The sequence below is a fragment of the Gadus chalcogrammus genome, chromosome 8, assembly GCF_026213295.1.
Source record: "Gadus chalcogrammus isolate NIFS_2021 chromosome 8, NIFS_Gcha_1.0, whole genome shotgun sequence".
In the NCBI taxonomy this organism is placed as follows: Eukaryota; Metazoa; Chordata; class Actinopteri; order Gadiformes; family Gadidae; genus Gadus; species Gadus chalcogrammus.
Window position 1 is genome coordinate 7678771 of NC_079419.1, and position 11107 is coordinate 7689877.

The 11107-nt window shown below is 43.3% G+C and overlaps 2 protein-coding genes across 4 annotated transcripts; one reads left to right on the forward strand and one right to left on the reverse strand.

The window, feature by feature from the left end:
• Positions 1–911: 911 nt before the first annotated feature.
• mrps14 (mitochondrial ribosomal protein S14) lies at positions 912–3970 on the reverse strand. Of its 3 annotated transcripts, XM_056597450.1 has the most exons (5): positions 3824–3970; positions 3678–3749; positions 3178–3327; positions 2684–2848; positions 912–1460 (listed from the first exon to the last, which is right to left on the reverse strand). In XM_056597450.1, the coding sequence occupies exons 3-5, from the start codon at positions 3247–3249 to the stop codon at positions 1278–1280; spliced, it is 420 nt and encodes a 139-aa protein (XP_056453425.1). In that variant the 5' UTR covers positions 3250–3327; positions 3678–3749; positions 3824–3970; the 3' UTR covers positions 912–1277. The 3 variants fall into 3 exon arrangements, with proteins under 3 accessions (XP_056453425.1, XP_056453424.1, XP_056453423.1); XM_056597449.1 differs by lacking the exon at positions 3678–3749; XM_056597448.1 differs by having other exon boundaries at positions 3678–3970.
• Positions 3660–11042, forward strand: ripk1l (receptor (TNFRSF)-interacting serine-threonine kinase 1, like). The gene is made up of 11 exons (XM_056597438.1): positions 3660–4164; positions 4469–4643; positions 5014–5170; positions 5411–5548; positions 5651–5882; positions 6353–6502; positions 7011–7087; positions 7337–7412; positions 7760–8383; positions 8618–8758; positions 9393–11042. The coding sequence occupies exons 2-11, from the start codon at positions 4486–4488 to the stop codon at positions 9686–9688; spliced, it is 2049 nt and encodes a 682-aa protein (XP_056453413.1). The 5' UTR covers positions 3660–4164; positions 4469–4485; the 3' UTR covers positions 9689–11042.
• Positions 11043–11107: the final 65 nt, after the last annotated feature.

Here is an 11107-nt window from a genome sequence, read left to right on the forward strand (position 1 = left end):
ACTCTGTGTACAACAGGTGTGTTTAGGACATTTTGAAACAAGGATTGTGTATATAGTATTTGGCATGCTCATTCTAGTAAGTGGGAAATAAAATGTAATTCAGTATTGAGTCAGAGCTTATAATAAGAGCTGACCTAACAGAATGTGCCTACATTAATCTATGTTTCTGATAAATAGATAGTTGATTTCCTGTGTGTGTATGTGTGTATGTGTGCTTGTGTGCGTATAGTTGTGCTAAACCAAATGGTATTTAATTAATAAGAAGTGTATCAGCATTCAATATACAAAAATCCCCCAAAAATAATAAATAGTAGTAACACATAATTTTTGTTGCTTTTCAAAATTAAGAAATTAATTTTGTGTGTGTGTGTGTGTATCGGAGGTCAGGCATATTAAAATCACCAGGCCGGTGATCACAACACATTAGTTTGGGCCCTTTCGTATATTCTTTATGGAGATAATTGACCCTGATTGTCATTTAAATGACTCATTCGGACTGCTCCTGCTACTCATTTCCATTTTCATACTTTAAGTGTGTCTTTATAAAATCGATGTTCAAATGTCATTCCCGATTCTCAAAGACTAAACAGCACAACACAACGAAAATAACAAGCAGGAGCCCCTTTGTCCCGGTGAGGTCCTCACAGTGGGTTTGTTGTCTTACAAAATGTGTGTCTGTGTGTGTGTTTTGACCAAATAAGACACAATATTTATTGTAAATAAGATAAAATATTTGCCTTGCTTGATAAACAAAAATATGAAACAATGGAAAAATATATATGCATAGTTGCTATATCTATGTGTGTGCATAAGCGGGGCAGTGTGTTGAACTTGGTTGGGTTCCTGGGGAGAGTGCTGACGGCCTTTGGAGCAAAACTCAATCTCCCTCTCTGGGCTATTGAATCAGTTTGAATGAACATTACGAATGGTAACATTATGTACATTTATTTCACATGTATGCATAAATAAGAAGTCAAACAAACACATGTAATCATCCATTCAAATTGAGAGAGAGCAAGTGGCAATGCATGAGGCTGGCATGAGAATGAATACATGACAACATTATGGTGGAGAAACCAAATACCAGCCCATCAATATCCATGTTACATAGGCTGGTGCCTAGTCCTGATGGACACCAAGGTACTCTGTGGAATGATATTGCAATCATATTTATCCACAAGATGAGAAAGGCCCAAAACGAGCAACCGTCCGCCGGTTATGGTTCCGGCCCGTGTTCAGCTAGCCACCCTCTCCTCGGCCACCCGGCTCGTATACAATCACCACATGGCTCTCATGATCCCGGACATCTGATTGTGGTCTGCAAGGTGACGGAAGACGATGCGGCTGAGCCTCCACCTGCGCTTGACCCCGCGGGGTCGCGAGGTCATCACACACCTGTTGCGGATCCTCACGGGGCAGCTGTCCCGGGGCAGCGCCGCGATCTCTTTGTCCGCCACTTCCTGTAAGAACACACATTTTGAGGCAGTGCACAAGTCATTGGGGGAATTTAAAATAAGAAATGTATATTAAAAAAAACAGGTCGTTTGATTCAGACCATGGAGTTGCTAGGAGACAGTATGAATGCTCAATGCATGTGTGAATTATTGTATGGTTATGTACTTAAAACTATTACTTATTAATGATTCATATTTTCCTTCTGTGATTGTGGATGTCAATTGGACAGGAATATCTCCTCTTGAAATGATCTCCCAAGTGTTAAAACAAGCTCTATAAGACGACGCTGAAGTTGGCATCCGATTCGCAGCAACCGATTCGGCTTGAAAACCACTTAGAATCTTCAAATCGGTCCTGATTGAAAACCACTACACCTAGACTCTTCAAATTTGGACTACATTATCACAGTGATGTGACATTATGTAAAACATAGTTTCAGATTTGTGAGACCTTTACCCTATTTGTGAAAATGCAATACAGGCTTATTTGAATGCTTTTTAGGGGTCCAGACCGCATTGCATTTTCACAAATAGGTTAAAGGTTTCACAAATCTGAAACTATGTTTTACATAATGTATAGCCTCACTGTGATAATTTAGTCTAGATTTGAAGAGTCTAGGTGTAGTGGTTTTTAATCAGGACCCGTTCTAATGCAGTCTGGACCCCTAAAAAGCATTAAAATGAGCCTGTATTGCATTTTCACAAATAGAAAAAAGGTTTCACAAATCTGTAACTATGTTTATTATAATGTATAGCCTCACTGTGATAATTTAGTCCAGATTTGAAGAGTCTAGGTGTAGTGGTTTTCAATCAGGACCGATTTAAAGTGGACCAGCTGCTGAATCGGATGCTGCGAATCGGATGCCAACTTCAGCGTCGTCTCTATAAGCCAGGTTAACACTTGCCAAATGTGATTGACAGCTTCCGCTATAATGGCTCATAATATCCCTAGTACTTTTCTCTGAAATTAAAATCCTCAAGGTTTAACCGGAGCCATGCAGATAGATGATACAGAGGGATTTATGAATAGTTGTCTTGACTTAGTAAGGATTATAGCATGGTGTCATCTAATCATATCATCGAATGGACTGTGTGCATATAGTGAGAAAAACAACGTTGCACCTGTTTCTCTTAAACATATTTCTAGTCATGGCAATCCATAACTAACACTAACAAACATTTAGTCTGCAAAGCAATTTGATCCTTACTGTGTTTCAAAAATGACCTACCTGAAGCTCTTTGGGCAGGATAGTGTTCTTCCGCAGAGCATTGATTCGTACTCTCTGGTCCGCATAGTCAAACGCCATCTGCCTTCTCTTGACGTCTCTTAGCATCCTCCAGTCCACATAGTAAGATCGAACTTGTTGCACCCGACCCCAGCAGCTCGTCAGGGCCTACAAAGAATCGTTTAGCAATTGCAATATAATTAAACATCCCTGCTGTTTTCGGTGAGTGACCAGGCAGGAAAGCTACATCTAGGCATCAAGCAGTGAAACTCGTAATTGATTATAATTGAACTTGTCATGAAACTTTTCGGGTGTAATATGATAAGATAATTAAATACACATATGTATGGACTGTATTTGTCATTTGTCATTGCAGGTCAACAATTGCTTGTCAAGGCTCCTTTGGGATCGACACAATATGTCTGTCAACGAATAAGATATAAACTAGAAAGAGGTAACTATCACACAACAATCAATACAAACGTTATGATTGTCACCTGATTTGGTGCTCCAAGAGTTGAATAAAGGGCATTCAACCCCCGCGAACACGCCAGCCTGCACGCAGCCATGTTTTTCAAAGCTCCTCTGTTTGTGTTTCCTGCTAACGTCGCCCCTCAGCGGCCGGGAGTCTGCGCATTGTGGATGCGCTGTTTCGAATAATAAAAGGAAAAAGGAAAAAACGGACGAAACAAATTAAAACATGAATATGCAACAAATGAAAATATTCCTACAATGGATATAAATTAATCAATTTAATAATGTCAATCGAAATCCCAGAATCAGTTCATTATGTGTTGTTTTCAGCCGTTGCATATCTATTTGCAGTGAGTGATACACAGGAATGATACATCACTCCATCATTCGTCCTAACTAGTGAATCATGCTGAACTCGTTTACTGTTTGTAAATTGCAAGCGTCGATTAGCAAGAAGTAATTGGGCGCGCAGAGCCCCATTGGGTTTTAAAAGGTTCTTCCTGATTGTATCGCAAATGCTTACCAGTGACATCTGGTGGTTAGAAGACATGATGGCGGCTGTTAATTCAATAGTCCAGGACGAAGCTAAATGCCACTGCCCCGACACTTTGGGTTAACAGAGGACAACGTGTTAGGATTCACTTGTGAATAAAAAACGATTAGACCTACCTGTATGTTTTATTTAAACCATTTTTGCTAGTGCTGAGAAATTTCTGGTACAAGCTCTGACACACTGTGCCGATGCAGATTGCTTTGAGGAAGTTCAAGTGACACGAGCATTGGCGCCTCGATGTCCCCCTTAGCAAAAGGTAGGCTAATTAATAACAAGTGACTCAAGCGTAACCAGTGCCACACCTGGGGCGTGGCGTGGCGTGACGTTATCCAAAGTGCTGCTCGGCGCTTGACTTGTCGGGCTGGACCGTGATAGTTTCACTACGCATTCTGCAACCAGAAGTGATTCCCTTCCCGGAACCGTTCTTGGAATAATTCACATTTTTGCTATGAGATAGGTAAATACATTGCTTCATTATTTGCTGTACTCGTAACACAATGACATGTTGATAACAGCGATATTTGTTTCTAATTGTAAATGTCAAAAAATGTAGTTGGAGAAGTTTGGCTTACTTTTGCAGCCCTTGCGCCTGGACTTCTGTTCCTACAAACCGAATCGCCCACATTGAGCTCCCTTTAGAAAATGGATCGCAATTGAATTGTGTCACGTTATTACAAAATATGTAACGGGCAATATTCCGGTTATGGCGTGTATATAGTATATAGCCTACTTTGTTAAACGTGTTGTCTCTATCTCCCTAGAACTTCAGGCCCGTATAATGGCCAGTTCACTCGAAACTTTTCGAATCCGATCAGCTGATATTTTAACCAAAGACCCGCTCGACTACGGAGGATTCGGTGAAGTCTTCTTATGCCGCCACAAAACCCTCGGACCTGTGGTCCTGAAGTCTGTGTTCACTGGCTTTCTTCGAAACGAGTGAGTTCTCTGTTCAGTGCGCGTCAACATTGGAAATCCCCTTCTCCTTACAGCATCTATTGTTTATAATACATGTATATTCACTGGTTCAATTAGTTTAGAGTTGAATGTTTATTACGTGGTAGACCAGTTCATCAACTCTTATCTAATCATAAATGACGAATGCCTACATTGAAGCCATTAACTTTATTAACTTTATTTTCCTCATGGTGTTCCTCTTTTCATCGAGAAAATACCCACTTAATTTAATTCTTGTTTTACGCGTATCTATACACAGTAACTGTTGACCTTTCGTGGTTGTTTGCTTTATTATTTTTTTAATTGTAGGCTACTTATTGATTCAAAAAATCATTTCCTCGTACCTTCACAGAGATAGTAAGAGATCGCTGCAGGAGGAGGGGGCCCTGATGATCCAACTGTGCCATGAGCGTGTGGTGAAGCTTCTGGGTGTCATTATGGAGGACGGGGACTACTCCCTGGTCATGGAGCTCATACCAATGGGCAATCTGAAGTCCATGCTTCAACAGGTATGGATTCTATTCGTGTTATCATATTATATAGTTCAGTGTTCTGTGTGGTCCCCGACCGGACCTCTAGCGGGTATGCGGAGGTACTGCATGAGACGCAATGAAATCCCAAATAACAAAACAAAAGACATGTAAATATGACAGTCAGTAAGACTGCAGTTTTATTTTCTGTATGTTGATTGGCGATGGTTCATATTTTATTGGAAGCATGTAAAATATCCTGCCATCGGTTTCTCACAGGTTACAGTGCCAATATCGATCAGGGGCAGAATCGTTCTCGAGATTCTGGAAGGAATGGTTTACCTCACAGAAAATAATGTCATACACAAGGACTTGAAGCCGGAGAACATCTTAGTGGACCAGGACTTCCACATCAAGGTAGACAATGCTTTAATCATCACAGGGTTACACCTGTGTGTGGAGAGAGGCGTGTGTGTCCGTGTGAATACTTAACATGTTGTGCGCTCTATTCGATCCCAGATCGCTGACCTCGGCCTGGCCACTTGCGAGTCCTGGAGCAAGCTGACTCGAGAGGAGTCCCGCAGGAAGAGCCGTTCAGTGGCCACGGCGGGCACCCAGGGGGCCGGCACGCTGAGCTACATGGCCCCTGAGCACCTGGAGGACATCAACATCCGCTCCACGGAGAAGTCTGACGTCTACAGCTTCGCCATCGTGCTGTGGGTCATCCTCACCGGCCGAGACCCTTACGAGAGTGAGTTCTTACAGGTGTGAGCCCTCCATTGCATGGCTTTTGTTTAGAAAATGCTGACAACCTCCATCATTGTCTAAACCATTACAGCCTGTTGTACAAAAAGCAACAACTAAATGTAGTGGTGAATACTTGGTTGCCTGTGAACACCATTGGAAGGTGCGGTTTGGTCAGGTTCTCAGTGAAGGGGCTCTGTGGGTGCATTACTATGTTATTGTTTGTCTGTCAAATGTACTTTTCTTTTGTTGTGTCGCAAAACAAATCGCGTTCAGCTCGTTGTTTTGTGGAGGGTGGCTGCAAACATCAGTGACACCTTCACACAGTGACCGACGGCAATAGAAATAAAAGGAAAGGACGAGGAGGGATACTATTTGTTTCCTGTGTTGTCCATCTCAGTGAGCCTTGAAGTAATGCATCGTAGGGCCCAGCAGGCCAGCAGGGCGGCCAGTCACTGTTGTTCCTCTCCCCTCCAGACGCCCGAAACGAGAACCAGGTGTGCATGTGTGTCCGCAATGGAAACCGCCCAGCGGAGGACCTCATCGCGGAGGACATTCCCCGCGAGATGGTGGATCTCATGAAGAGCTGCTGGCACAAGGACCCGAAGCTTAGGCCCACATTTCAGGGTACGCCTCTTTTGGATTTTCGATGTGTGTGCGTGTGTGTGTGTCATAAATATTTTAAAGTAATATCAAAATAATACAATCTTGTATTCTCTGATATATTTTTTTCGATAGAGAACGATTATTTGTATGCTAATATTAAGAATAATATTAATAACGTAGTAGTAATAATAATTATTATTATTATAGAATGTATATACTATTATTTGTATAGTATATGTAGTGATAAGTGTAGTGTAAAATTGCTAAACTTTTCTGAAACTCAGCTAATCAATTATGCCCATGTTACTACTATTGGAACATCATCCATGTGATTTGCTTAAAGAGCCATGTCTCTCAGAAACAAGTTTAATGTTGTTTCCATGAGTGTATTTCCGCTGTGGTGCCCAGATGTACAGTGTCTGCAGTGCAATGTTTGGAGAATGTCATGTCTTACAACCAAACTTAATGTCATTATGTCAGTCTCAGATCTCCTCTCTATTTCTCTCTCTCTTCCTCCTTCACTCTCTAGAGGGTTACAAGATGTTCCTACCTTTCTACAAGGAAAATCTCGAAGACTTAATTGAGAAGGATTCCCATCATTTGAGGGTAAGTGTTTCTCTTGCTCCTGACGAAATGTACTTGTTGTTAGTCGCTTTGGATAAAAGCGTCGGCTAAATGTCTTAATGTAAATGTTAAAACGTTATTTTTATGTAGTCAAATGACCTTGTGTTCAGTCATGTTCATTGAAAACAACAAAGCATAGCAATTGTTTAAAGTGGCTCTTCACAACATTGCCTTGGCCCCACCAATACGCTTTATGCTGATCTTGATTCCTCTGACCTACACACCCCGCAGGAAATGTACGATGGTCCCGAAGGGCTGGTGGAGAAGTTGAAAACCCTAACCATCCCCTCTGAGTCTGCATCAGCAGGTGATATTCTCATCAATGAATTCAAAGCCTGTACAGTCATGACTAGGGGTGCAACGGATCACGGATGATCTGTGATCCTTAGGATCAACACTCACGGTTCGGAACGAACGTGATCCGCGTATTGGCTAACTGCAAAACAAAAAGAAGAAGAATGTTTTTAAATAGTTCAATATTTGATGTAAAATAAGAGTGATTCATTGTTGATGTTGAAATAAAACCAAAAAAGCATTTGAAAGCTAAGTCACATTTGTTAGCTAAGTCTTGTTATCTTTTTATTGTTGTTGCTTCTGAAGAACACATCTCCAGAAGCGCACGCATAAAATCCGAATACTGATCCCTCCATGCAGACGGCCCCGCTTCCCTGCTGAGCTCAGACCGAAGCGGCCCCTCCCTTGGCCCCTCCCTGGGCCCCGTGGAGGCCAGCGTGGAGGACCTCCACTACCTCTCCTGCCGGACCTCCGTCGAGGAGCCCGCCGGCCCCATCCAGACGGACGCCCAGGGGGTGGGGGCGGCAGGGCCCCACGCCACCAGCCTGGAGCAGAAGCTGGACAGGGAGCTGCAGTACCACAAGAACGGCAGCTACACCTTCGTGGGCCAGCCGCACTCGGCCGACCCCAGCCAGCCCGACCACACCCGGCTACGACGCGCCGTCTCGGAGCTTCCCCAGCACCCGGGGATGTCCTCGGTGCGCCCGGCGACCGCCGAGCCCTCGGAGGACGGCTGCTACCACCCCGACGTGGGCCTCTATGAGTCGATGGCGTCCGCGGCGTCCTCGGCCAAGTCTCACCACAAGTCCACCGTGTCCAGCAACCCGTCCCTCGCCGAGCACCGGCTCGTCCCTCCGGAGCAGGCCTCGGCCTACGAGCGGCAGAAGTCGTGGCCGACGTACCCGGTCCCGGACACGGCGGCGGCCGACTACCCCGCCGGGCTCCGCTTCATCCCAAACATGATCGGCCCCCTGCAGGATACAGGTGCTGAAGGAGGGGATTGGTTCTCCTGTTTTTTTTTTGGTTTCTGCTGCTCTTCGGCAAATGCTAGATGTCTGACTAGGTTCCTCTTGAAGTGACAATGGTGTGTGTGTGTGTGTGTGTGTGTGTGTGTGTGTGTGTGTGTGTGTGTGTGTGTGTGTGTGTGTGTGTGTGTGTGTGTGTGTGTGTGTGTGTGTGTGTGTGTGTGTGTGTGTGTGTGTGTGTGTGTGTCCACAGGTTCCCAGGGTTTGTACATCCAGAACGCGAGTGCTATCCAGATTGGTAATAACAACTCTCTGAGCATCAGGGGCTCAGACTCCAGTCTGGGTGGGCCGTCCTACTCTATGCTGCAACTCAAACAGGCTCTCCTGAAATATGGTAAGGGTGGCGTTCACTTTCTCTTCGTTATATACAGTTTATCACACTATGTTGCACAGAGTCTATTAGAGGAAAGTTCATTACTTAATTACAAATCTCACAAGGTGTATTTCATAAATGTGATACATTTATGAAATCCATTCATCCATAAAGCCATAATTTTGTGTTATTTAAAAGTGAATCGAACTAGTGGACCATATTTCAACGATGTGTAACACATCATGAAGAAAAGGAAAAAACGGTTGTGTGCTTTTGGTCATCAGCTGACCAAATAGAGAAACCGTTCCATTGCCTCACGTATCATTTGGCAAACATCCCCAAGTCACTGTCGCTCTCTAATATCCATGAGCACGTTGCTTCTGTACATCTGGTCGAACAAAAAAACTCTGCGTTTGTAAGCCCAAAGCACACACGGCGCAACCGTATCCTCCCATATGAAGTGGGACACAAACAACAGCCAGAATTATGTTATTTCAGCAGAGCCAAGAACAGGAAGGGCGAATAGAGCGGGGTCAGTATCTTTTCACCTGTTTCGAACGAAACCCACTTTTTCAAACAGTTATGTTATCACCAAGGCTGTGGTGCCTCGGGGCTGAACACGAAGCACACCATCTCTTCTGACCGTTCCCCACAGACGACCAGGCGGTGACCGAGGAACACCTGGACCTGCTGAGGGACAACATCGGCTCCAACTGGAAGCGCTGCGCTCGACGCCTGGGTCTGACCAACGTGGAGGTGGAGGCGGTGGACCACGACTACTGCCGCGACGGGCTGCAGGAGAAGGTGCACCAGATGCTAGAGCGCTGGAGGATGAAGGAGGGCAGCTTGGGCTGCACTGTGGGCAAGCTCTGCAAGGCACTGGATAGCCACATCCCCGTGGACGTGATCCAGAAACTGTTGTCCGCCTGCCAGAAGAGCAGCTCCACCTGAATGGGAGGGAGATGGCAGCACAAAGGAAAGGGAATTGAATTTACAACCCCTCCAAAAATCAAAGCCATCTCTTTCCAAGCAAAGTCCTTCCCATTAAGTACTTAAGATATGGTTGTGTCATGGTTCTCTCTCTCTCTCTCTTTCTCTCTCTCTCTCTCTCTCTCTCTTTCTTTCTTTCTTTCTTTCTTTCTTTCTTTCTTTCTTTCTTTCTTTCTTTCTTTCTTTCTTTCTTTCTTTCTTTCTTTCTTTCTTTCTTTCTTTCTTTCTTTCTTTCCTTCCTTCCTTCCTTCCTTCCTTCCTTCCTTCCTTCCTTCCTTCCTTCCTTCCTTCCTTCCTTCCTTCCTTCCTTCCTTCCTTCCTTCCTTCCTTCCTTCCTTCCTTCCTTCCTTCCTTCCTTCCTTCCTTCCTTCCTTCCTTCCTTCTTCAGAGGGATAAAGATGTTCTTTCCTTTCTACAAGAAAGTCTGGAAGACTTAATTGGGATGGATTCTCTTCCATTTAGTGAATTTTCTCAGCCGTACAGACTGATCAGTTTACAGTTTTGGTGCATACCAACACCTCTCACTATAGCCTGATGCTGCAAGTCGAACACAAACTGTTTTTGACACACAATGTAAGAACATAATGTGTTGGTTCTTGGTTTGCAGCAGCGGGCTGAGGCAAATTCACTCAACAAGTAGAAACGTACTTCCAATATCCTGATGAGAGAAAATCTAAAATTCTCCAATAGTTAGATGTTTACTGTTTTTGGGGGGTTCAACTGTATATCTGGCATTTACCCGGGCGAGATGGATGTATTTGAGCCAAAAACCTGAACCATAACATGAAACATAATAATGATTTTATTTAGTGTCGAAGGCATAGTGAATCAAGTTGTGTCATCATCATTAATAATAACATTTGAAAATGTACCGGGTATTCTTATGAATGTGAATTATGTTGAAATGTGCAATTTTCTTATATACTATTATATGTATACATTTCTTTCAACTGTTCCACTACAATAAGATGTAGAACAATAAATATGCTTCCTGTGCAAATGTATGCAATTAGCAAGCTGGTTGCTAATGGCTCCTGTGCTATCACCCTATAGTATAAAGGCAAGACTATTTGTTATCTTGTAAAGGTATTTTTAAATGATAAGTTTGACCAGTGCTTTCAATGGTCAGCTCACTGTAATGGGTTTGTGTGAGTATGTATGTGGGAGTAAGGACAACGAAGTTGCATATCACTAATGCTGATTCATTTTCCAAATATAAATTTCAAATAAAATAAAAAGTTTTGTGTAATATGTTTAATTTAGGCAAGAACAATAACTATCTGTTGGAATGACTATTTTGTGATTTCAAAATAACTCATTTTATTAACTAAGTATTCGATTTAATATTCATATTTTTTACTTATTAGTCTTTTTTTTTTT

Excerpts from the sequence above, each read along its gene's own strand:
- mrps14 (XM_056597449.1), bottom strand. The coding sequence starts at position 3,249 with ATGGCTGCGTGCAGGCTGGCGTGTTCGCGGGGGTTGAATGCCCTTTAT. Across the intron at positions 2,849-3,177 it reads CTCTTGGAGCACCAAATCAG|GCCCTGACGAGCTGCTGGGG; the intron begins GTGACAATCATA and ends GATTCTTTGTAG. Across the intron at positions 1,461-2,683 it reads TCCTGCCCAAAGAGCTTCAG|GAAGTGGCGGACAAAGAGAT; the intron begins GTAGGTCATTTT and ends GTGTTCTTACAG.
- ripk1l (XM_056597438.1), top strand. The coding sequence starts at position 4,486 with ATGGCCAGTTCACTCGAAACTTTTCGAATCCGATCAGCTGATATTTTA. Across the intron at positions 5,171-5,410 it reads TGAAGTCCATGCTTCAACAG|GTTACAGTGCCAATATCGAT; the intron begins GTATGGATTCTA and ends GGTTTCTCACAG. Across the intron at positions 5,549-5,650 it reads ACCAGGACTTCCACATCAAG|ATCGCTGACCTCGGCCTGGC; the intron begins GTAGACAATGCT and ends ATTCGATCCCAG.